General features: G+C 36.0%; 3 protein-coding genes across 14 annotated transcripts in view; 2 read left to right on the top strand and 1 right to left on the bottom strand.

Moving 5' to 3' along the window:
* Eps-15 (Epidermal growth factor receptor pathway substrate clone 15) overlaps positions 1-17,888 on the bottom strand; it is a 22,235-nt gene extending 4,347 nt beyond the window's left edge. The window contains exons 1-14 of one of the 6 annotated variants that reach the window (XM_043432874.1): positions 16,572-17,072; positions 14,857-14,901; positions 14,534-14,767; positions 13,831-14,103; positions 13,526-13,744; positions 13,163-13,329; positions 12,681-12,840; positions 8,611-8,856; positions 7,621-7,683; positions 6,125-6,468; positions 5,709-5,907; positions 5,471-5,596; positions 1,310-1,642; positions 144-272 (exon numbers count right to left, since the gene is read on the bottom strand). In XM_043432874.1, the coding sequence (XP_043288809.1) occupies positions 171-272; positions 1,310-1,642; positions 5,471-5,596; positions 5,709-5,907; positions 6,125-6,468; positions 7,621-7,683; positions 8,611-8,856; positions 12,681-12,840; positions 13,163-13,329; positions 13,526-13,744; positions 13,831-14,103; positions 14,534-14,767; positions 14,857-14,901; positions 16,572-16,598 (2,538 nt within the window). In that variant the 5' untranslated portion in view covers positions 16,599-17,072 and the 3' untranslated portion in view covers positions 144-170. Of the gene's footprint in view, positions 1-143; positions 273-1,309; positions 1,643-5,470; positions 5,597-5,708; positions 5,908-6,124; positions 6,469-7,620; positions 7,684-8,610; positions 8,857-12,680; positions 12,841-13,162; positions 13,330-13,525; positions 13,745-13,830; positions 14,104-14,533; positions 14,768-14,856; positions 14,902-16,571; positions 17,073-17,844 lie in introns of those variants that run through there. The other 5 variants (XM_043432869.1, XM_043432875.1, XM_043432865.1 and 2 more) reach the window with 5 other exon arrangements.
* Positions 10,677-12,686, top strand: LOC122418607 (uncharacterized). Of its 2 annotated transcripts, XM_043432881.1 has the most exons (5): positions 10,832-10,978; positions 11,054-11,270; positions 11,439-11,692; positions 11,811-11,992; positions 12,072-12,686. In XM_043432881.1, the coding sequence occupies exons 1-5, from the start codon at positions 10,847-10,849 to the stop codon at positions 12,397-12,399; spliced, it is 1,113 nt and encodes a 370-aa protein (XP_043288816.1). In that variant the 5' UTR covers positions 10,832-10,846; the 3' UTR covers positions 12,400-12,686. The 2 variants fall into 2 exon arrangements, with proteins under 2 accessions (XP_043288820.1, XP_043288816.1); XM_043432885.1 differs by having other exon boundaries at positions 10,677-11,270; positions 11,811-11,981; positions 12,072-12,184.
* Positions 17,524-26,361, top strand: Herc4 (HECT and RLD domain containing E3 ubiquitin ligase 4). Of its 6 annotated transcripts, none has more exons than XM_043432813.1 (19): positions 17,541-17,657; positions 18,305-18,383; positions 18,518-18,713; positions 18,937-19,047; positions 19,157-19,279; positions 19,365-19,640; positions 20,012-20,163; positions 20,237-20,353; positions 20,709-20,975; positions 21,123-21,250; positions 21,326-21,494; positions 21,711-22,007; positions 22,109-22,297; positions 22,388-22,474; positions 23,031-23,222; positions 23,316-23,626; positions 23,736-23,885; positions 23,975-24,314; positions 24,540-26,361. In XM_043432813.1, the coding sequence occupies exons 2-19, from the start codon at positions 18,366-18,368 to the stop codon at positions 24,690-24,692; spliced, it is 3,276 nt and encodes a 1,091-aa protein (XP_043288748.1). In that variant the 5' UTR covers positions 17,541-17,657; positions 18,305-18,365; the 3' UTR covers positions 24,693-26,361. The 6 variants fall into 6 exon arrangements, with proteins under 6 accessions (XP_043288767.1, XP_043288748.1, XP_043288776.1 ...); XM_043432823.1 differs by lacking the exon at positions 17,541-17,657 and adding an exon at positions 17,904-18,188; XM_043432832.1 differs by lacking the exon at positions 18,305-18,383 and having other exon boundaries at positions 17,524-17,657.

Genomic DNA, 26,361 nt, shown 5'->3' with positions numbered 1-26,361 from the left:
CTTCTGCTGCCCTTAGACCACCTCCGATCTGGATACTGTTCTTTTTTCCTACTATAATACGTCAATACAATCAACGAATAAAAAAAAAAAAAAAAACAATAAATTAAAAATAACAATAACACAACAGAAAACAACGACAATGGATAAATCAAATAAAAATATATATTCGGTCAAACTGTAAATACGGTAGAAACCAGATTACGTCGAACGACTTCATGCTCCAGGAATTCTCGGGATTCGGTGCAATAACTGAAAATCATTTCGGCATCTACCTAAATGGGAAACGATAATTTTGAAAAGATAAATTCGATATGACGTTCGTCAAAAATGAATATAATTGGTTGACTGTGACAGGAAAGAATGTTGCATCGATTCTCATTGTTTTTTCTTTCTTTCTAAATCTCACATTATTTACCATCTCATAATTTCTTCAAAGATTTTACAATCACGATTCGGTCTCTGAAATAGATTTCAACAGATGTATCATTGCGAATGAAAAGTATTGGGATAATCGACATTCGGAAACTGCGGGTCTTAATTCGACGATTCTAGTTCAAATTATTGAAACTAATGCGAGCAATATCTGTGTGCGACAAAGCTGACGAATTGCTCTCACTAATTCACAAAAGCTCGTAAAAAATGTATTGTGTGTATGAAAGTGGTACCTCCGCCAAATCAATACCATCGTACTATTTTGCTCGTGGAGGAAAAAATCGTGGGCATACTCAAGAAATGATGATGACGGTATGAAAATTTATGCAACTTCTCGGTAAGGATATGGACGATCGTGGAGCGGAAACTATCTTCGATAGTTTCAACAAACGGCAAAGTGCACTTCAACTTTGACCGAAAAAATTTATGATTGCCGTACATTACAAAGCTATTCGAATTTAGTGTAGCAAATTTCAGTGGATAATATACAGGATTAGAATTGAAATAGACTGGAGATTCAAAAAATATTCAATTATTTTCAAGTTTCAAGGTCAATCTGACCTTTATACTATTTATAGTTGTATTATATTTCTTACTTTAGCAGTACTTTTCATAATTCCTTATTATCAAAAAGTGATCTTTTCATTGATATGAAGGAAATTTGATCATAGAAGGGCAGTGGTGGCAGAGTTTCACAAGGCATTAAGGAGAGATCGTGAAAATATGGTAAAAATTAAAAAAAAAAAAATAAGAATGATTAGAAATAAATTTGAATGAGATACTGGCAATAAACAACATATGATGTAAAGCAACGGAAATGGCAAACAAGGAAACAAAAAATTTTAATGTAAAATACACATTCACTCGATGTTCGTACCTTGGAATCGAAATTGGCAAAATCAGCAAAGCCCGTTGTGCTTCCAGTCATAAAGGTATTTCCGTTAGCACTATCCATGGATGGCATCTGAGCGGCGAATGGATCGGAATTCGCATTTCCAAACGGATCCGGTGTCGGTGAAGGGGTTGGTGGCGCTGGTGCCGCTCGCAAAGGCCCACCAGGACCTCCGGGTGCGCTAGCTGGTCTTGGCGGTGCGGGTCGCGGTGGTGGCTGTTTTGCTTTTTTCGGCGGCAGTGCCGGACTCGGACTTTCGGCACGAGTCGGGGCATGAAGATTTGCGAATGGATCCTCGCCGAACGGATCTTTCATCGCCTGTTTCAATGTTACACGAAAAGTAGATCAACAAAAGTTCCAATACGTTAACAATTTCATTACATTCCATATCACAAGTTTGATAAATCTGAAAAATGTTTTGTGACCATTTTCCGGCCGAGACAAATGCTGTGGTAATAAAGTTCTTTGACGAGAAAATCTGTCGAGCATGAAAGAGCTCATTTTTGAGCATGTCGCTATTGGAATTAATCATCAGGATTTGGAGAGAGAATAATTGCTGACATGAAATTCATACATTGAATTTTGAAATTTATCTCCACTTTCGATCTTAAAAATTTGCACGGGTTTGAAGATACAAAAAAATTCAAATTTTTTTATCCAATTTTTCGTCTAATGGTACAAGCATGTGAAAATATTTTGACAATTAAAAAAAGTGAGGGATGGCCTTTTGGAAATCATCCCATTCGACGGAACGAGATTTGGAACAACAGGAAATATTTGTTTTTTGAATTCCAATCAAGCAATCATTAGTTACCCTAACGACCAAGCCTGTTGAAATTATAGACTTTTTGCATGGTTGCTTAGAATACGTTGTTCTACAACGGTGGGATGAATTCTTAAATATCATCAATTATTTATTGTTATCATTAATCAACGGTATGCTCTCAATTATTTTTCGGCGTCTTATACAGCTTCGATATGAGATTTGCGATCGGCATAGGTGGAATCATCCAAATATGATATACAGCAACGAACAAGAGAAAGTGACCCAAACGACGAAACGTTGTGCAAGTGGCAGAGCACGTTACGTATACGGAATAAACCAATTAGTGGGTTGTGAAAAATTGTAATTATCTGAAAAAAAAGATGGTAATTTCGAGAAAGAAAAAACATTCCAAAGACTGGACATGCATGTGAGTAGTTTATAGACCAGTGCACCTCCATAAATCGTTAGAAAAGTGCTTCTTTACGTGAAACGTTGCATTAGACTTTCGATTTTTTATGAAAAAGGTTTTTTTGAATTATCCTTTCGTCAACCACCGTCAATGAATTAAACATGCTAGAAAAATGGTAGAAACAGATGAGGTTCGGAATTAATATTGATTGTGGAAACTGAAGCTAGACACAAAATATGAACGAATGTGTTGATATTTTTTGAAGAATTGAATTTGTTTGTCGACGGTTACAGAAACAGCCGAACAACCGCTGAAAAGGAAATTCAATCGTCGGACTGAAAGATTGAAGTGAACTGTTGGCCTTAGAGACAAGTAGAAAAAAAAGTATTTCACTGAGAAGGGATATGGTGGTGGGAGGAAAGTCTTATATTTGAATATTGTTGTTACAAAAGCATTTCAGGAAAAGATTTGAAGGAACAACTTTGAAGGCAGTAAACTTTAAAATTCCCATTGTGATAGTTTCATCGTGGAGAATGAAACGACCCGATACGCTAATACATTAGAAAAAGAATGTCTGGAAGAGTATTGACGACGCGACGAACTATTTGCAACAGGCCCCAAGCAACAGAGTGGAAAAACGGAACGATAGGGAAGGGAAGTAAAGACCTTAAGAGTGCAAACTAATAGCATTAGAGACGTTTGCTTACGTGCAATACGCGTGTAAAAAGTGAGACTCGATATATGCAAAAACTTATCGACGGCGGACATGAAAAAAAGTGTGACTAAGCGTTGTTGTTTTAACTCGCAGAAAACGATCAACAACAGTCGGATAAATATTGATCTTCTTCTATCGGGACCACTGACACTGTATATGTAACTTTCAAGGTCGTAAACTGCGACTCAAAATAAAGAACGTAACCTCAACGCGTCAATACCCTGGATGCGACCATGAGAGGCTGCCAGTGCTGCGAATCTAACGAGAGGCTTGCTCCCCCGAATCAATTTCAAATTCACAGTAGGAGAGTAACTAAGTATTTTCGAGGGTTTTTTTTTACTTTTTACACGAATTCGGTAGATCTCGCGGGTGGTTTGTCGCTTCTCATAAGTTTCTTCAAATTTACGCGTTCTGTTATAAATTTCTATATCACGATTCCAACTGGACGGTCAAATCATGGCTCTTGCTGTACATATATAAGCTTATCTCGATTTGTAAGCACGAAAGTTTATGCAAAGAGTCGCTCAACCAAAATTTGGGATTGAACAAATGACTTCGAACTCTCCCCCAAAGCATCTTTCAATACCTATACTTTATTCGCGTAAAACAACATCCATCTTCGGTCCACGAAAAAAAAAAATTTTAACAAAAATCTTTAAGCACTCTAATATGCGCATGAGGGACCGAAGCACAAACGGAGTATTCTTTCTACTTTTTATAGTTCTTGCAAAATTGAGACGTATTTTTGGTCTTGATTTTTCGTACGGGTTTCTAATCTTTTCACAAGTATCTAACGATAATAAGTGCGATGAGATACATTCCCAAAATAATTAGTATTTTAGACACTATGCAAGTCTAGTTTGCTAATTTCGAGAAATGTAAATAGAATCATAAGATCAAAAAAGAAAACATCTTATAAAATGGATAAAATATTTGTCGAGTTTCTTGATATCGAAGTGAACAATCTAAACCGTTGCAACGTTACGGACCGCATGATAAAATGTAAATTGCATTAGATTTTCGAAAAGCGTTTTTAAAATAGCAACGTTTTTTTGAAGTTTTCAATTAGGGGGACATCATCCGCGATCTCGAGACGCGGGACTATTCCTAAATGAGAAAACTCTTGCGCACGTGTAAATCAGCCAACTCGAATTGAAGTAATTTATATTCAACGATTTCAGAAACCCTCAATGTTTTCTCAGCTTGTGTAAATCTCTCGGGATATCCTGGGGAGGAAATTACATATGCGAATAAAAAATTAACCAATCAACATTCAACATTACAATATTTGAGAAAACATTGTTCTGTTGACTATTTGTATAGCTGCTCCCAGTTAATTAATTGCTCTATCAACTTAAAAGTTAGAATATCAGATAGAAATATCACTCGTTGGATCAAGTATATAAACCCTCGATTCGGTCAAGTCAGCACTTACATTCGTTTCACGATGACAACTTCAACGATTATTTTCGTCTTTCTATCGTGCCTGGCGGTTTCGACTTGGTCTTTTGAACGTAAGTCAACATTTTCAACGCCACCTAAGTTTATACGTTTTTCTCCACAAGATTGTAAAGGTCATGAATCATGAGGAATTATGAGGAATACTTTTAAAGCAAATTTAAACATAGCTGCTTACGTTTTTTTCTTTCCCCTTCTTATTCCATCGTTTCCAAATGATATTCCCATTCTTATATACATACATTTATGAATGTATAGAGGAATGGGAATATTCACTTCATTTCCCTTCAGTTTCCAGGCAATTTGATCCGCCTCAACGTTTGTCAATGGTATCATTATGAATTGACTAATCAACTGTCACTGATACAAATTAAAAGTTTGTGTCGCTTGAATTTTATCGTTCTAGACACAATTTGATCGTATATCGTTGGTGTAACTGCTATATCGCGCAACTACATAGGAAACGTTGTGTAACGGCTGCGATTTTGCACTAACAACAACGATATATTTTTTCTCTTAACATCGAATAAAAATCTGTAAATAAAAGAACAGCAAGCTTTCCATTCTTAATAATTCAAATAATTCAGCAACATCAATAAATTAATAAATACTTCTATGAGAAGAGTGCGGAAGCGACGATACATGACTAGAAAACAAGGATATGATGATATCGGCAGAACCGAAAGTGGAAAAGTGTGTCAAACTATCCGGCATTTACAAGGTAGAGTGAAGGAAAAGGAGAAAGTGAAAGAAGAATGGAATCTAAATCTATACAATGATGTGAATGAAACTACAAACCGGTGCATCCTCTAAGGCTGATTTTTCCTGTTTTATCTTGCCATCACTGAACGGATCGAATGGATCTTGCTTATTAGTCGATGCGAAGGGATCACTCGAGAAACCGCCAGGAATTGTCGCGGAATTCTGCCGGTTGATGATTCATCGTTGATGGAAGAAATGATTCAATCAAACAAATATTGCTAAGCGCTACTGATTACGAGGGGCAGTCTACACTTTTTAAACTACTGTGACTTACAATGTTCGATGGCTTTGCATCAAATGCACTTGCGAATGGATCTGTATCGTTCGACGTGCCAAAAGCTTCTTTCGCTTTGCTTGATGCGAAAGGGTCGCCGTCTTGCATAGAAAAACCTGAATTTGCAATTGTACCATTTGAGAATCCGTCTCCGGCATCCCCGACACTGTTGTTCGTTTTTGAATTTTGTTCCTCCTGGCTGCAGAAAATCAATATATTTATTTGAACTGATTGATTCACGAGAAATGGTAAAAAATTTCAGGGATAATCTTTTAAAATGTTCTGACACGGTTTTTCATATCACTTCGCCGAAAAAACTTAATGAAGAATATTCGAGAAGGGAGAGAGATGGAGATTCGTTTTTTTTTGGATTTTCATTATTTTCATTGAAAAAATATCATTCCCAAAATACTTACCCAATGTCCTCTATTTCAGGATTAAAGTTCAGGCTGGTATCTGGGACGAGACTTGGATCACCAGCAGCAAGTGCCGAGTCGTAAATAGCGATCGCATCACTCATTTGTCGTTGCTGTTCCTCGAGATGCGTTATTTTTACTTTAGCTTGACTTATTTGAAGTTGAGTATTTTGCAGATTTTTCGTGAGCTCATTTAGTTGTTCTCTGCTCTGATTTTGTTGTTTCTCAAGCTGTTGTTCTTCCTGACGTAAGCCTTCCAATTCTTGCCTCTTGGAATTAAGTTCGTCTTCTTGAGTGCGTAAAACTGATTCCTGCTCTTCAGCTTGTTGCCGCAATTTGTCCACCTTCGAAGGATTGTAACGATTAAAAATAACAATGGAAGGTAAGAAAGCGCCTACGACGACTCAATAAAACTTGTATATTTGAAAACTGGATAAAATGAACATGACCTCGTCAATTTTTTTCAATCGATCGAATTATTCACTGTTGTCATGACTCTTAATGTAGATGTGAGACGAAAGAAGTTTATAGATTTTAGGCAGTGCAGAAATATTTGTATATTCCTTTCCAATAATAATCATTCTTGTCTTGAAAAAAAAAATCGTTCTCAATTGAATTTTACCCCCATTGCAAAAAGTACATTCTTCATGTAAGAATGAGTTACTTTTCGTATCGTAACAAAGTGCTTCAGTACGATTATAATGAACGGGCATAACAGAGTGCATGCTACAAGACACCACGTGCATTTATTGTTGAATTTCTCTTACACAAATAACATTTCTGAGCAGAGCTTCAATGATTAGACTGTGCCTTAGGCTTCCCCACGATTGTGTTGACAGTATTGGATCAATATCGCTTTATTGAGAATCCGTGCATTTATGAAAGCTAATAATGATGAATTCTTATATCAAATACAATAATAAAGTCAACCCTAGACCCCGATCATCTGCTTTTCCGAAAGTGAACTCCGCATTGATGATGAACATTGCACAAAATTAATTAAAAAAAAAAAAAAAAAAAAAAAAAAAAGGGGGAAGTTTTTTTGCGGTCGAATCATTAGCACTGTTTCAATTGTAAACGTCTAGATGCTTTCCGATGAAAATGGGTATATGAAAATTTCCCCAGGACTAAGCCACTAAGAGACCAGATTACACAATGAACGAAAACAATCTCTTTTTACATAGCATACCTGTGTGTGCGGCAATGCAAGTTCTTCAACATGGGATTTGTATACAATTTCGTCGTTTTGTATTGCAGTATCACAACAAAAGTTATGGTACGCTTAGAAGGCGACTTCATTAAATGTGGTCTCGAGTTCAAGTCGTTAAAAATAATATTTTTCATTCGAGAAACATTGTTTTTTTTTTTTTTCATTTATATTATTCAATGAGATTGAGAAAAAATGGATATATGCAGGTGGCAAGGCGTCATGAAGGAAAGGTGATAAAACGAAAAGATTTTGAGAATAAAAATGATAATATTTGGCATTCATGTACCTTGTCCTGTTCTCCGCGGGTTTCCTTCTCGATTTCAGTCAATTCTCTATCTACATCGGCTCGCTACACACCAAAGTACGGAAACAAAAAAAAACGAACAAAAACATGACAAAAGTAAAAGAAAAAAAAAACGAAACAAGTGTTCGAAAGCCGCGTACATTAAAAAATTATCCATTGAAAAACAAAACATAAAAGCTCGTCAAGATGTCTGAATGGTTTTTTTCCAAAAATAACAACTGTGAATTCAATTTTTCAAGTCATAGGGATGGGAGTATAATAAAAATGATTGAATCGTCATAACGTTCTGTAATAACGAATTTTTCGACGTAATAACTCAACATCTAAAAAATAATAGGAATTAATGTTTGATGACCGAATCGATGGGGAGAAAGAAACTCATGACACAGAACGTGAAAGCAATGAACATGCGCTAGCCATTGCGTGTGAATAGCGCGTGCTAATTAGATCTCTACGTGTCTTTTCGAAATTTCTAAGTGATTTCAATTTGGACAAGTACATTCAATGAATCATGCTGAAATGCATGAACAACGTCAAATTCGCTCAAAAAAACTGTTATTATACATGCGAATGATTTTTCATCATGTGCCACTGGATCGCACGTTTTTAAGGATGTCTTCTAATGCATTTTATAGAGCGGACCTTTGGTATTTTTTCAATCTTTTATTGCTGAAAACTTAATTTAGTATCATTCACATTTTACCAACAGACGAATAATCAAGTAAACAATTGCGGAGTACATTTTCAAAATAATTTCTCGCTCTATTACCATTTACAAGTTAACTAGCAAAATATGGATGCCAACGATTAGTAAACGAATCTAAATTTTTTGCGACCGAATGACTATGAATTGTAAACAAAGCGAGACTTGATATAGTTTATACACGTAATATAGTGAGCATACGTTATTCAATGTACATTAATCTCATTTACAGAAGTAGCATACAAGAACTTGGAAATTCCTTTTCTTACCTGAGCTTTCAGATCGTTGAGTCTTTTCTGCGCTTCACCACGTTGATTTTCCAGCTGTTTGAGCGTGGCAGCTAGGGTATCGAGCTCACTCTGGAGACTCTTAATTTCTCCGCTCTTTATTTTAATATCTGCTTCTTTTTGGGCTATGTCCTGCTCCATAGCTCGTCTTTCACGCGCCAATTCCGCAATGTCCTTGCTGATCATGTCGAGCTCAGGATTCGAATAACCAGTTATGTTATTATTTTCCTGTAAATAATTCAACGTTCTTTTACTAAAAAATGGTTTTGATTCTCCATTCAAAAAAATCGAATTATGGCTCTGTTCGTTTTATGAGAATTTTCTCTAAGGATTAAAAATATGATTAATGCATGACGATTGTGATAGAACGTGAAGGTTTTTCAGCCTCCGTATTTTTTCTTGACAGATTCATTCTATTTACAAAAATTTGGAATTAACGAGCATTCATTCATCGCGATAAATACAATTGAAATTTGTTTCGAGTTTTTATTAGCCAGGACTCGCAGCGTGGGAGCACGAGTTCCTGAATTAACCGTTAGAATCTCGTTGAACCTGTCGTCTTTCTCAACTCCTTAACTGGTAGACGTTTTGAGAGTGTGAATCAGACATTTCTGGTAGACGAAAAAATCCCAAAACAAAATATTCCGATTCTTATTTATATTCAATTAACGAATATAGATCATTGCATTCTGTGTTAAGACTTTCTATATGGACTTAAACATTTTAAAAATGTTGAAAAAAAAAAAAAAAAAATTCGCTTCACATAAAAAAAAATTGCAAGACATTTCCCTTGAGAGATTAAGTACCTGAATAGCAATGGGCAATAATGGGAAGGTTCTTTCGGTTAATTCTAGGTCAGCTATGATATTGACTCTGAAGTTATCAGAATTCTGAATTCCTTTCTTATCCCAAAATCAGTATATTGTTTTTTCGTTTATTTCTCATCCGTCAATATGAAAATCGTCATTTTATGAGAAATAAAAATGAGTAGACAGGATGAAAAGTGTGATGCAAAGAAAAAAGGTACGATTGTGAAGTCTCCGGAAAAAAGCACTGATTTGTCGGCTTGTTTCAATATAACCAAGCCATTTTTGATTCGTGATACGCCACGAAGCCTCGCGCTTGACGTTCAAAGAGCTCATAACTACCGCACTGTCAAGCAGCTCCAAGAAAAATCGAGGTACCTCAGATTCTCTGAGCTGTACGGCCCAAATTGGGATACTTCGGATAAAGAAAAATTGCGAAATTTTTACAAACGCAAATTCATCGAATCGAAAATCAACGACAAAAATTTTATTAGGATTAATCAAGAATCCTGATTAGCTTCGGTAACTAGGAAGAACATTCGAATTTACATTCGTAGTGTATGTTTTTGGGGAGGATGTTTGTTATTTATCGTTTTGAAAATGATTTTAGAATCAAATTCATCCAGAACAAGAATCTTCATGTTGCTGGGACACATAATTTATTTCCTTTTCATAATGGAGGCCATTCCTTGTTTGGGATTAAAAAAAAAGTTTAAAAGTAAATTAGATGGGCTAAAGAAAAAGATGAACGACCTAATAAAGGGGCAAAAAGGTTCCCATGCACCAGCAACTTTTGCTTCAAGTGTTTCGGTACGATTCGTAATGATGAATTTTTTTTCCAACAAGGCAAAGAGTTGTTATTGGATCTTTCTGAAGTTGAATATCCAAGAACAAATGAAACATTGAGGCAAGCACATCGGAAACAGTGGAATGAGTACTATGAATGCTTGAAAAATCAACTGAAAGATGCAGGTGTAGCAAAAACCACATATCCGATAGCTCTTTTTGCCCTCGAAGGAACTTCCATCACGTGAGATTCCACATAATCACCTACGTGATAACTCATTCAATAAACGAAGCTAAATTGTAAATCTTCAAGAGCCCTTCGTTGTTATGGTTCTTGAAATGGTTTCACGTGTTTCCATAGACTGAAATGTAAACTATGCCTATCGCCTCCCGAGTTACTTGTGAGTGAATCAATTGAGTGGATTTACCGTAGCAGCAATAGTAGTTTCATGAAAAGTGTACCGATAGAAATTTCTGATCATGTGCTGGTAACGCCGGACGACAAGGATTTGCATTTTTACCAAGCCAAGGTAATTTGAGGCAACTCCTAAGGCCTTTGTTCATCTATTCCCGGGGCGGACACACTTTAAGAGAATTGTGTTTTCGATTCCGCGTAATTGACAGAAATGTTGAAAAAACTTTGCATCGTATCTTTACAGCAGTCTGATGCGGGAGTTTATCAGTGTCGGTTGGAGGATACAGCTTCAGCGCCATACTTTGTGCATGTTGCTAGCGTAAAAGCGGAAAAAACGCGTCTCGTACGTCCTGAAACCTTCAACAGTCCCGAAGAAAATCCAACGCCGTCTGTAAATCTCAATGAATATGGATTAAAGGTTTTTTCGTTGTGGAGCCCTTGGTCATCTTGTTCAACATGCGGCAAGGTTGGTCAAAGAATTCGATATGGCTACTGCACCATTTCATTGATCAATAGTAAGGAACAGATTGATGAAAATTATGAACGCGACTCTGGAGAAACGGAGATGGAAAAACGTAGTGAGAAAGGCGAAATGAGTAGCGAGGTCGAGAAACATAACGGAAAACGTTCGGAAGGTAAAATACATCACGAGACTCGATATTCGTGTTTGTGACTACAGCTCAATACCGAAGTCTATGCTGGCGCGAGCCTGACCCTAGTAGTAGATAATACAAGTTTTGTTCTACTTTAGCGATAGCAGTTTGAATATTGTAGCATCGAGTATAGATCGTATCATACTGTAGACCAGGCAAATACGGAGACGGCAAATGAAACGACAACAAATAGGTTCGAGGAGACATCGACTTTAGGTGGCACATATGAAGCCGAAGAAGCGGAAGATCAGAAATCACCGGAGGAATTGAAAATACTCGCCGAAAGTGTATTGCGTGTATATCGGAACAGACTCCCATGTCGTTCGCCCCAAACGCCTAAAGATATTCAGAACATTAAACAAATCCGTTCAAGAAAAACAGAAATTATGAAAGGTCTTTGCAAGGTCGGTTTCCTCCGATTTCACAAATCATCGTTTCAGCATAGAAGAAAATGTACTTTTACGTAGATTATGTTTCGACAATTATTTCGTTGGATGTCAATTTCGGTAATTATTTATCCAGATAAAATGTCTAAAAGATACAGTATTCGAGATTCGTGACAAGTCTGGAAATATTATTGAAAGTGCGAACAATAGTGCTGGAGTATTTTCAATGCTGCAAGGGTTGCCAGAGCCTCGTCCTGCGATTGAGCGCACTACGTTGTATCGTAAACATGGAAAATCTACGGAACTCGTATGTCCAGGGTAGAAAAAAAAAATCAGATTTTATTCATAAAAGATCACGAAGATAAATAGTAAACTTATTCACTCTCAATCATTTCAGGAACTTGAATGAGGATATTCCTGTCATTTGGCAAATTGGAACGAAAGTTCTGGTTCCTTCGGAAATTGAAAAAACAACGCAAGGGCGTATCACGATGGATGCACAGAGAAGAATAGTCATTAAAAAGTTACGTTTCGTTGACGCGAATATTTACAGCTGTTGGCAAAGAGGCGAACTTGCCGGAACAATAAGGTTGCAAGTAACGACCGAAGTGGAGTTGAAAGTTGATCATCGAATATTCATGATCGGGGCTATCGTCATAGTGACTGTTTTGTTGAGGATTTTCTGGAAAGCTTTTAGAGGGCGAAAACGATTCACTATTCATTGAACCATTAAATAATTCGATTTTTAGCGAAGAAAATATTTACGCTACCCCTTGGAAACGATATCAATTTTTTTGCCCCACTAAGATATAAACATCTTCATGGTAAAAGCCACGACACCTTTGAAGTCGTTGACAAAAATCAAGAATACCGAATGTAGAACATTACTATAGAGTGCCTAAAAATCTGGGGGTTTCTTTTTGTACATTTGTCGTATTTCTTCGAATGTATAAGTTTTCGACCTCGATATATAAAATTGAAAAAAAAAAAAATACAATTTTCTCACCACAACAGTGTCTGAAATTTTTCTGAGAGATGGTGGGACCATTTCCGGTGTAAGACTTGTTGGTGGATCAATCCCCTTCATTGTTTGTTTTATCAGCCACATCGATAGTGCGAACTGTTCCTTGTTTAATTTTCCGCTCTGACATATGTCGCACAAGCTCCTGTATAGTAATAACGAAATTTGCATTTAAATTCTGTGTGTAATAATAACAAACGGTACTCTGAAACGTCATTTGATCACGTATCACGCAATTAGTATGTTAATCAAATCCCACCGAAACGTGTTTCATATTAGTTTTTGCACTCACTACTCTAAAATATTTTTTTTCTAGTTCTGGTAAAGTTTTTCCAATTCAGTAATTGCATTTTGCAATTTACATATTTGAACTCCTGCACGAGTAAAATCGGGTGAACGAAAATAACTTTTTCCTTATTGAATCAATCTGATTTCCTCATTATTCATGATGAAAAAAAAATAAATACCATATATTGGCGAGAACACTCTGTGGCAGTCGGCTTTGTAAGAATACGTCTTTAATCTCAGAACCGGAAACAAAACCATCCATATCCATATCAGCTTGAAGGAATAGTTTATCAGCTGCTGCCTGATCTTCTAGGGTAACAACCCACTTAGGAGCGATAGGGGTTGTCTGAAATTCGAACAATATTCTGTATTGATTTATGAAGAAATCATTTATTAAAACTGAATTCACAGTCATATGACTCAAACTAAAACATTGCCGTTTAGTTAATACTGAATAAAGGCTTTCCTCAATTTCACTTTTAAAAATAGCAATCTAGCGAAAATACGGCAATAATTAGCTGTTCAAATGTTTTTACTCTCACCTTTACTGGCTCAAGCCCAACAAGATTACTGGTAGCAAGTGTCGCGTTCGGTAACGGTGGAATAGGCGGTGGAGGAGTTGCCATTGGGAGAATTTGAACTCCTGCGGTTTGTTCCATGATCGGTGGCGCTGGTTTTCTTTTTCCCGGTGGCATCAATTCCGGAGGTAAAACACTCGGTATCGCATATTTTTCCAGTGCTTTGTACACCAAGTGCATGGCCTATTACATAAATGTAATCGTAATTTCACAAATGAATATTTTCGGCATAATTTGTATAATAATGCAACCTCACAAATTATACATACAACAACAAATTCGTGTCTATCAAGCATTCCATCCTTGTCCATGTCGGCGAGATCCCAAATTTTGCCAAGTGTATCGACAGGTAATTTGCTGTCCATAAGTACACCTTTAACCTTATTTCCGGGAATGTAACCGTTTGACGGTTGGAGACTGTCAAATAGCTGATCGTATTTGGCTCTTTCGTTCGGTTTTATAGACCAATCACCGCTACTGACAGAAGTTATGACAGGTGGACCAGCAACCGGTGGTTTCGGTACTATTTTCGGCAATTCACCCTATTCAGTTAACAAACGTTAATTTTAAAATGCAGTGTGAATCTTTTTATCGAAAATTTCTTACTTAAAGTTCCTATACACAATAAATGGCAGTTCAAATCACTCCACAGAATTTTATAACATTCCATTGAGAACACATTTTCAAGACAGTCCAAATTGAGGGAGGGAGAAATTAAAGAATAAAAAGATTTGTATTGGGGGATTTGGAAATAAGCTTGAGAAAATTGACACTTTTTGCAAAATCAAGAGACTCGGTAGAGTCTTGAAACAAGTACATTGAGAGCCCTGTCATCTACTGGCCCGAGGCTCTCGCAGAGACTATACTTTCTCTGAATATAGATTTTTCTACATAAAAAGGCAAAATTTCAACATGAATGAAATATGAAAATATTTTCTTTTAACTAGCGAGTATTTTGTTTGAGAGACGTACCATTTTTGGTGGTGGTGTGTCTTGACTGAGATTAGCAATATTCAGTTCACGTCCTGCCTGTGCAAAGGCACACAGTTTAAGTGCTACAAACATCCCAGACTTGTCCAGGAAACCACGAGACTGTGGGTCTGACATATCCCATATTCTACTGAGTACAATATCACTCAGCTGGGATTTTTTAAGGAATCGGGCTGCCGCCAATGCTCCCACCTGACCATAGCCTTGAGGATCGACCTATCGATTTAATATTTGTTCATTTAATCCGTCCAGCTGGATGTTCAATATACATTGAATACAAAGATGCATCAACTTATTAAACGTACCTGGTTGTAGTAGGCTTCATAAATAGCAATATGGCTTCCAGCCACCTGCAAACATAAAAAGTTCCACTAAAATCAAACGAAAATATGTTGTCTTTCAGAACAACTTTTCTGAATATACAAATTAATTTGATTCTTTCTATACAAAGGATACTAAAAAAATGTAAAGGAAAAAACTTGAGAATCTTGGAGACTTGTTTTTTCTTCAAAGTATACATATTTTCCAAACATTAGGAGAAAATTTTTGGTAAAAGATAGTTAATGGAAATGTTCCATTATAGTGAATTCTGCAAAACGTAGCAGAAGTATTAAATGAAACGTTTCAATCGCTCTACGTTGATCTCGAATGATAATGAGTGTATTCTTTGCACATCTAAGATTTGTTTCCAACTATTTACTTTTTTACAATCTTCTTTTTTTTCTTTTAATTAAGACAATATAATTTAATCATCTAGAACTATAGCAAACGCAGAAATAAAAGGTTTTCAAAATATCATATTAGAACATGAATTAATCATTTTTATATAATATATGAATAAACCTTAGATAACTCTGAAGTCATTTTAATCAACTTAAATCAATCATTCATAGAATATTTTTACATATGATTAGAAAATAGAACGAAAAAAAATTGATCTAATATACATAGTACCTGTAAAAAAGTACAGCTACATCAATTTAATGAAATAGTAGACTCTACCATTTCTGAGCCATTTGTCAGTGGCTTCTTCAAGGTTAAATTCATTTATATTTCCTTATTTTATCAGGGCTTCAGACCTTGTGTATTGTTTTTTCAAAATCTTCTACGCTCCATGTAGCATGATTTTGATTTATTATTTACAGTTTTGGGTTTAGTATTCTGTTACAGTCTCAAATGTTTAAAACTAACTCTTAAGAATACTGAATGATGAAAATCTTTTTATCTGACTGATCTTTGATTATGAAATGAATGTAGGGATTACTGCAAGGACATTAAAAGGCTCTGAAATCCATAACTGCAATTGCAACATAGACTTTGACCTTTTAAAGATGCTTTCAAACACACCCAATTTTGTCTGCCATTAATTTCGTGGCATTATCAGGTCATATTTTATTATCTCTTAACCCATTGAATCTTGGACTTTTGTTTCAAGATAACATCAGAAAATTTGAATTATTTAATAAGATATATTGGCATGCATCTACACTCGGCTGTGTCCATTGCGAAAGCAAAGTCGCTGTTTGTCATACATATTCATCAACTTTGAGATGTGCCTGAATATTGAGCATGAAATAAAATTCGGGATTAAATTTTTTCTTCTCTTCTATTCGGGATATAGCAGGTGCTTGTTAATCTATACAAAAGGAGATTTGAAAAAATGGACAATAACAATGTACATTTTCAAAATTTGATCGGATTTCCCGACACAACGGATTTTTTTTTTACTTTTGCTAAATAAGGAAAATCTCATAAAGCACGTGATGAAAAAATTCGTATTGTATAGATCTCGATCGAGTGACTGTCATAATGCATGAATTGTCAGATCGTTGAAGACAAGTGTCGAAAAAATGTTGTGTCAACGAGTTTTGCGAGATAATCAAAATAATAACAAAGTTTGCAGGATTTCGGGTGATAGATAAAAATAATGTTGAACAAGGTAAGGTCGACGATTTGATCCCAATAAATGATGAGTTAATGTGTACTTTAAAGCATGATTAAAGTAATAATCGGAATATACCTGCGTGGGTGACGGCAGGGCAGCCATACTTGCATGGAATACTGGCTTAACCAATCGGACGGTCAATCGATAGCGCTAGAAGTTTGTAACGATTTCGAGCCGCATTCTCTTCTTCTTCGAGAGAGCCGCGCGAGACAAAAGAAAAGTAGGCGGTTCAAAAACCCACAATCTTATCGTAGTCACGTGGATGAAAAACGGATGAAGTCTTTCCGTTGTTCGAATGTTATCACTTATGATTTTTCTCAATGGATACAGGACATAAATGCTCAAACGATTACGAAATGAATGCCCGAAATCGATGGGATTCACTTTAGAATGTACGTTGAACGTTGAATATATATATCGATATAGCTTTTTACACTGGTTTGAAAACGTTGGTGGGGGTAGGTCTCAGTCTCGGGGCTTATTTACGCTATACTGGTGACGATATTTTGCAAAATGTTTTACTTCGATCAGCTTCGATTGTCAACCACAAGAGGCCCACAGAGCCCACCACAGACAACCAGGATATCATGTGTGCAACGAAGATAGAAATTGCATTCATCTCTTTTTCCATTCGTTTCAAATTTTCGATTGTAAACGCGATATGAAGACGTCTCAAGAACTTCACGCAACACCCGCTACGAGGAGTTGCAACTTGCAACTCCTCACAAACTCGCGTTCCAATATATCAACCGTCACCCCACTATATTTTCATCTCAATGGAATCCATGGAATTCAAAGCGTCTAGGGGATAAGGTACAGTTACTACACAGCTGCATTGATCAGTCTACTACCGTACTTAGATGACGTGTGAAAAGATTCTTAAACCAATCTTTTCATTATGATCACATATTTGAATCCACCCGAATCCTTTACGTTACGGTAGGATGCTACAGTCTAAGATTATTCCTAGATTACCGACCTTACCAAACTACTTGAGAACCAAATATACTACCACTACCACCCCAGCATATACGACACTGATTCGAACGAAACAAAATAAAACGTAGCAGCAGAGTCGACATCAGTCGACATCGTCTCTATACAAATCTAATAAAAATGTGCGCGTCATGAACGTGACAATATGAGGTAGATAACGATCAGGTAATCGTGTAAATATACAATTTACAAATTAAAATATTTCCTCAAGTGTTGGCAATCAAAAGAAATGTAAATATAGTATCCTCGCTAATTATATCGTTATCATCGGTGAATAATATATATTACTAGTCATTTTAATATTATGTTTGAAATCGTTAAGGCGGTCCGTGCTATAATCAAAACAACTAACCTGAACCTGAACTTTAAATCAGCTGGAATCATCCGAGTACCATTGTATCGTGATCGTCGATTCGAGTGTGTCACGTCTTTTGAAATATTGGCGAAAAAAAAAAGAAAAATCAAAGCTGTTGTCTGATTTACGAATCTCCATGTATCATATTTTCAAATTGTCAATGTCATTGAGTTAACTAGCACAGTTATTTATTCGAAATTACAAATGCTGCTGCAATTATTTTTTGGTCACACAATTATATACGGCAGAATAGAATGTTCTAGAATAATGAAATTATTCAGCTACTCAAATATACTGCAGCTGAATTTCACAAAAAACTGTCATCATTGAAAAATTCACAAGTAAAAAACATGAAATTGAAGTTGAATGAAAACAACCTACATTTGTAAATTGACAGTAGATTAATTTGCCTTATTACGTGTGAAAGAGGTTCGATTCAGAAAATACCGTTTTGCAGTATGATTGAAGATACCGTGATTGGAAAAGATACCATACCGAGTCACTAGAAAATATGAAAAATGCCAAGCAATATCATGGTTAGTCGATTAAACATAGCCAATAACGTTTCTGCTATTTTTCAAATTTCATACAATTTTTCGTTCACTTAATTTTCGAATACTTTAATATGTAAAAGAGAATTGATTAAAAAATTGAAATGCTTGGTTCATAGGCTAATCCACCAAAAAGACGTTGTTTGGACATACATGTTGATTCGGTAACAAAATACGTTGCGTCAATACAACACAAAGATATGTTCTGCTGGGGTAGCACAGTCCATGGTGAACTCGGCCTGGGTGGTATCGAAGATGAATTCATCTTGACACCTAGAGAAGTCTGTTTTGAAAAAGCCACACAAATCAATCAAAGTAACAATATTTTGCTTATCTAATATATTAAAATCATGTAAACTCAATTGTGATATGAACATTTTTGTTGACCATTATTACTCTTTCATAAGTTAACTTGAGACTGTTGAATCAGAACAGAATGATTTGATTTTAAAGTCTTTGTGCCCTTAATGTTTTGAATTTTTCTAAATCATTGCAGTGTAATTTCTTTTACAAGACTTTGCGAATTGTTCCATTGCAGTTGCGTGTGGTGATAATTATACCGTCATTGTAACCAGAGATGGCCAGATATATTCCTGTGGCAATAACGATTATGGTCAACTCGGTCATGAAAAGCCGAGAAAAAGGTTGCGTAAGTGTAACCCTCAGAAAAATGTTGCCAAATGGTTGAACATCAAGAAAATGATACATCGAGAAGAAATGTTAAGCGATAAAAATTAAATTATGTTTTGTACATGCAGAACTGATTCCTGGCCTGGAGGCATTTGTATTCAAAAGAGTTGCATGTGGATCTAGTCATACAGTAGCCATCAACGAATGGGGCCAGTTATTCAGTTGGGGTTGTAATACGGATGGTCAACTAGGTTGTTAAAACTTAAGAAAATGAATATAAAGCATGACGAGAAACATGCATCATGATCGACCTTGTTGACAGTTTCTTTTCTGCAGGTTTCATTTCACCAAATGGGTCGGAGCCGTCACCTCGAATGGTAAAAGCCTTAGGCACAAGTGTTATTATTCAAATTGCTTGTGGATTGAGCCACGTTGTAGCGCTCACAAATAATGGTGAGATTTATGCGTGGGGTTCAAACAATGAAGGGCAATTAGGATTCGGACAGGAACTGTTGGCGTCGAACAAGCCGTTACTCGTGAACAGTTTGGTCTCTATACCGATAGCGTTCATAGCCTGTGGAGGTTATCACACCATAGCCGTTTCAAAATCAGGTACATAAATAACTTTTTTCAAATTCATCATTTTGAGCGAACGTACATTTCATTACATTAGTGACATTTTAATAAGCAATATTCTCAACTTATAATAGAAAATGAAAACAAATTTCGTTTGAAAATCCACTGATTCTTTTACTGAAAAACAATCCTTTATTTCAGTAAAAATTTATTAATTGACTTGTACGCATGAGTGATAGAAATTGGACGATTGCAAATACATATGTCATCTCATTACAATATTAAAAAATAAAACAAAAATTCTCTAACTAAATTGAACTTACACATGATGAAGCATCCATAATTAATACACTTTCTTTCATACCGCTTACAATAAATGAATTTAAAAGGAAAATTGTTTGTTACAGGGGCTGTTTACGGGTGGGGAAGAAACACTTTCAGTCAATTGGGTATCAGTGGCACGGGTAGCATTTATTTGCCGTGCCAATTGAGAACTTTGAGACGTGCAAAAGTTTGTTATGTTTCATGTGGTGAAAATTTCTCAGCCTTTCTTACTGTGGTACAAAAATTTACACGTAAATCTCGAATAAATCGTTCGTTTATCGGATTATTTGAAGAAAGAATTCTTTTAGGATGGCGGAGTGTTTACCTGTGGTGCGGGAATGTACGGACAGTTAGGACACGGGAGCATCGCAAATGAGATGTTGCCTCGTCAAATTGTCGAACTCATGGGAAGCGTTGTTACTCAAGTACGATTCATTCTCTTTGCCTGTATTCTTAATCAGTTCTCCAATAACGTGTGACTATCATAAAGAATCGAGAATTTATTCTAATTAAGCATTTTCAAAATGAGACAACTTTCGATTGAACGAAGCTATCATAATTTTTGCACACCCGGAGTTCAATCATTTTTTATGGCATTACTATCATAAAAATAAAAACTAATTTCAATATCGATAAGCAACGTTTTATGAACGTTTCCGACCAACATCAAACATCAAATGAATTTTGTATCTTTCGATTTTGTGATTGATCGCTTATTTTTCAATCTTACACTCTACTTCGGTTCATCTATCTTTACGTATTAATAATTTATATACGTAGATATCGTGTGGAAAAAGACACATGCTAGCGGTTGTTTCGTCACGTGGAAGAGTTTACGCTTGGGGCTTAGGTGGAGCCGGACAACTGGGAACCCGCGTAACACAGAGTGTAACAACACCACAAGTCGTACTAGGACCATGGGTATCACCAAATGGATCAGCTTTATGCAAAGTAGATAATCCAATGAGCGAATACAGTGTTGACTGCGTTATAAAGCGGGTATCTACTGGGAGCGATCACTGTTTCGCGACTGTAACCCAAAGAAAGGCAAGTTATTGATTTCGCACGTTTAATTTTGAGAAAGCCAAGAAATTTATCCAATTAATTATTGAATCTCAGACATTCGTCAATTTTCAATGATTAAGGAATCACAGCGAAAATAATATTTCAACTTGAGTTTTTCATTTTTCGTAGGACAATATTCCGCCAGACGATTTCAGAGTCACTGACCCTGAATCACAAATATTAACGGTGACGAAAGATCGAATTTCAGTTTGTCTAGGAATACCAATGGGAGCACCCGTCGATCATGATCTCATGACGTTAGTTCATAGTATCATTCTTGCTTTCATGTAAATTGTTTTCAAGTTGAAACTCACTGGATTACTGTATTTCAGATATCTTGAGACTGTCTTTAGAAGTCAAGCATGCATGAATGCATCGTTTTTGATCGAAAATGATGCACATTACACCTGTTCGAGTAAACATCATGGAGTTGATACAAATAAAGTCATTGAAATTTATGGAACGATTTCGGAATTTGTTAACACGACCATTAATGAACTGGTGAGTTTATTCTTGCATTTTTATTTCAAGATACGACAGCGTTTTGACGCTAAGTATTGAAAAGGAAATGTTCGACCAAGCATGTCAAGAAGTGCAGCGTATCTATACTCGAGCTTGGTAGATTTCCCTCACTTGTAAACTCGAAGTCGTTTATCGATTCTTAAGAGTATTCACCTACGTTTCTTAATTCTGTGCTTTTTTCTATTTACTGTTTAGATATATACGAGTATAACCGAAGGTCTTATACCATCGCTCCGTTCATCACCTCCGGATGTAGAATGTCTGAGGATTTATTTGACCTTGCCCATGTACTCCGCATTTACCGAGCCCGAAAATCATAGAAACCTACAAACGCCATTTGCCAAAGCTGTTTTACTGCTCAAATCGGAAGCTCAAAAAATCGTTGGTTCCTGGTGGTCAAAAGCTCCTGTACAAATATTCGAGCGTCTCGTACGCGTATACAAATTACTAGTTCTCTATTTCATCAAAGAATCAAAAAACAAAGAACATCAGGTAAGTTTTACGAAATTTTAACCAATAATGTAAAAGTCGAATGGAATTTTTGAATTCGATCCTCATTTCTAACGTTTTATACTCAATGTTCGTACACGCAGCAACCGGTGACGAAAAACGTGGAGCTGAAATTTGCCTTAGATCTGCTACACTTTATAAATAAACTAAATCAATCCGCCGATGATGGCTTACGCGTTCCTTACGGGACGTTTCATTTGCCAGAATTGAGAGAATTCATAGAGGTCAATACCGACTATGTTGAATGGTTGATGGATAAAAATTCACAAACGGTCAGTTACAATTTTGTCATTTGCAATTTTCCATTCTCAATCAACGATTTTCGGTATGATTCTTTTATTTTCTTTCATCTTTCGTTTCAGCACCAAAAAATCTACTTTTGCCACTATCCATTTTTGTTCGACGCGCTGGCCAAAACAATTCTTTTGGAAACCGATCAAGCCATTCAGGTACAATCAATGCAAAATATCTTTTCGTCAGCGTACATATTTTTTGTGTGACAAATGAAAAAAGGACAATTAATAAAAACACCTGCTATAAACGTTTATTCCATGACTAGAGAGCGATATAACAGTCCGTAACGTTTCGTGTGGAAGAAAAAGTAGATACAGGGTCTGCTCGAGCGCACTCGATATTGCGAGAAAAAAAAGATTTAGCTGTTTTCTTTTTTCCTCAAAGTACCAAGTTTGTCTCGACAAAACTTGTAGCGAAATTTTTATCGACCACGAGACTGATAAATCATCTCAGTACAGGCAGTTCATCATCAATGATAATTTTCTATCCATCTTAAAATCATATTAGAATTGCTACTCATTTTTTTAAACATCGTTCAACCAATGAGCAGTATTTTTTTCGTTTAAAATAAAAGTTGCAACAACAAAGAAATTCGACTTTTTTCAAAATTTCCATTGAGCTAAATTTTTATTCCAGATTTTTGTCGACTCATTAGACGCTGATATCGTTGTACAGCAGTTACCTATAAATGATACAAAATTTATTTTTCAGATGCACTCTGCGATGAGTGAAGCTGCCACGAGAGCTTTGACGCATATGTTATTTGCACCCTATCCAAGTGGTTCAGTTGATGCTCGACACGGACAATTTATAACCTTTAATGTTTCACGGGAAAATTTGGTTGCCGATACATTAGCTCAATTGTCACTGTACGAATCGAGTGACCTGAAAAAACCACTCCGAGTGAGCTCCTAAAAACCCTTCAACTTTTAGCGTCTTTATGAATATCGAATATCGAAAACAATAGAACATCAGTGAATAAATATTTTTTCGTAGGTCAAATTCCACGGCGAAGAAGCCGAAGATGCCGGTGGAGTTAAAAAAGAATTTTTCCTGTTGTTGCTTAAAGAAATTCTCGACCCTAAATATGGAATGTTTAAACAATATGAAGAAACTCGTACTATTTGGTTCAGCGAAGAATCTTTGGAAGAAAAAGTTATGTACTTACTTATTGGAGTTTTGTGCGGATTGGCTATTTACAATTTCATCATAATCGACCTTCCATTTCCACTGGTATTATACAAAAAATTATTGAATGAACCGGTCGGACTTTCCGACGTGAAGGATATATCGCCAACTATCGCGAGGTACGTGAAGGGTTTCTCATCATGTTTTTTTTTGTTCTTATTTTTGTTCACAGATTATAATTGCAATCATTTTTGTAGTGTGGTTGACTTTTGAAAATTGATTTTTTAGGAGCTTGCAAAGCCTTGTCGATTACCAGAAACCGGATTTGGAAGAGGTGTTTTGTTTAAATTTCGAGATTTCGAGAGAAGTATTTGGCGAACATGTTGTTCACGAATTGGTTCCGGGTGGCAGTAAAATTCCAGTCACACAAAGCAACAAGTAAAATAATTCACTGACATTTCATTACCGGAATATGGCTATGCACTATCATAGATTTTAATTTTTTTTTTTTAAATATTCTTTTTCAGAATGGAATTTATTAATTTGTACGTCGATCACATGCTTAATAAATCTGTAGAGCCGCATTTTCAAGCATTTTACGAGGGCTTCCACAAAGTGTGCGGTGGCCGCGTTCTCGAGTTATTTCACAGTCACGAATTGATGGCGGTAGTGGTTGGCAACGAGAATTATGATTGGAACGAATTGGAAAAAAGCACCACCTACAAGAATGGTTATTCGAAAGACGATCCAACAATAGTGCTTTTTTGGCAAATCTTCCATGAACTTTCGCTCGAAGAGAAAAAAAAGTTTCTGCTATTCTTAACGGGTAGCGATAGAATACCTATACAAGGCATGACAGCGATCAAGGTGAGAGTTTCCGGACAGCTTTTCGCCATCGAAAATGGAATTGAAATGTACTAAAATTATTTTGAATATCTAAGCGAACGTTTCTTACATTGAAACTCTTGTTTACTCGATTTTTCTTGTTCTTACCAAGTTTCAATCACATTTTTGATCAAAAAAATTTAATTCAATCACAATTCGTTTTTGGAGAATAATTAAATTCAACACATCAATACTCTGCTGTTCCAGATAACGATTCAGCCGATGACGGACGAGCGTTTCTTGCCAGTTGCTCATACATGTTTTAACCTGTTGGATTTGCCCCGCTACAAGACTCGTGAAAAGCTTCGTTACAAATTGCTCCAGGCGATTCAGCAGACTCAAGGATTTTCGCTGGTTTAGCATTGAAAATTCGAAAAAAATATGTGGCAAATAAAAGAAATCAAAGATTACATAAAATGTCGATCAGGGAACCTCAGATCGTACGCGGATTAGCCATACGCAGGAGATTTGAAAAAACAACGACAATAGGATTATTGAACACGGGAAAAAACAATCTCGATACTCTTTGCATCCTCCGAGGCTGTTTCCCCATACGCAAGATTCGGACACCTAGTCGGACAATCGCATATTTCACGGTTGCTTTCGAACGTCGCTTGTAATACATCAAGTCAGATCGTATCTCATTGAAGCCTGTAAAGATACGAAAAAACTTATTTTTTTAACAGATTTTTATGAAACTCACAAAACTTTGGGGTAGAATTGCAACTGTCAATAGCATTGACAAACATTGAATCCCGGCTTATTTTTCGACCATATTTTCCGTCTTGTTTTTTTTTTTTTTTTTTTTTCGTTTGGAACCGTACGCAACGAAATTTTTTGTGTTTCACAAAGCGTGTGTGCCTTGACTTAATATTCATTATCGAGATAGGAAAGAGGAGTAATCAAATTCCATAACGTACATTCTAACCGAGTCAGCATTTACTAAACCTCATGACCATTGTTCAAAGAAAAAAATATATTATAATATATCTATTGATACAAATATGTATATTTATTATTTTGCTACTATCAAAAAGTTGTTGCATAGGTGATATTTTAGATACATTGTCGGCTCGACAAACTTCACGTTACGCAAGTGATAACGGAATAAATAAAAAAAAGGCTAGATAAATGGGGACAATTGTTTCAAAATGGGGCTTCACCTCAAAATATAATCGTGATCTCACATGCTTTATGCACGTTTGTCAATATCTCGTTTGAGGACACTTCATCCTTGCCAAAATTTTGAACAATTATACTTAACACCACAATCGCTCAGAATATGGCTCACCCTGAAACTTTGACGCAATATGATGGTTCTTTTTGTCATCCGAATCTTCCTAATAGAAGTTTGGTATTTTACATCCCGTGCAGTCCGTAGGATAAAATTATATAGAAACGTTCCCCATATTCACTGTTAGGACAAGCAATTGGTAGATTGCATTTACACGTAGAGCTCACAGTAACTTGCAGTGAATATCGGAATAGAGCCTACAATATCGGTAATTAACTCGAAATTTTCTCTGCTTTTGCTAAGGGACGAAAAAATATTCTTGAATAGTATGTCGAAAAATGATTGGTGAATCTGCCGATATTAACCGGATAATCGCTATTCAGTGGGTCCCTCGAAACGCAATGTTAAACACCGAACAATTATTAGTTGAAATTCGGGTAACAAAGATAATCCGCCGAACTCCCCCTACGACTATGGAAACTGAATAGGTATTTCCAAACTGTGAGGGTATCACATTACGGTCGTACAAGATGAATGAAAGAAAAATGTTAGCGAGCGTGAAATTGAGATTGAAATGCTAAATAATCCATAAATTTTCGAGGTAAGGAATTAAAAAATACACGAAAAAAAAGGGAACCATGACAAATGTTTGAAAATTCGCTGTTTGATTGTTAGACGTGTAACTGAACTACAATTACATTTTTGTATTGTTGTGATAATTTACAATTTTGATTGAATGTATTTGTTGGATTTGTCAGGAATTTTTAGAATCAATAAAGAGGTTGTTGAATCGCG

The sequence above is a fragment of the Venturia canescens genome, chromosome 1 (assembly GCF_019457755.1).
Source record: "Venturia canescens isolate UGA chromosome 1, ASM1945775v1, whole genome shotgun sequence".
Classification (NCBI taxonomy): Eukaryota; Metazoa; Arthropoda; class Insecta; order Hymenoptera; family Ichneumonidae; genus Venturia; species Venturia canescens.
This window is presented reverse-complemented; position numbering and strand designations above follow the sequence as displayed.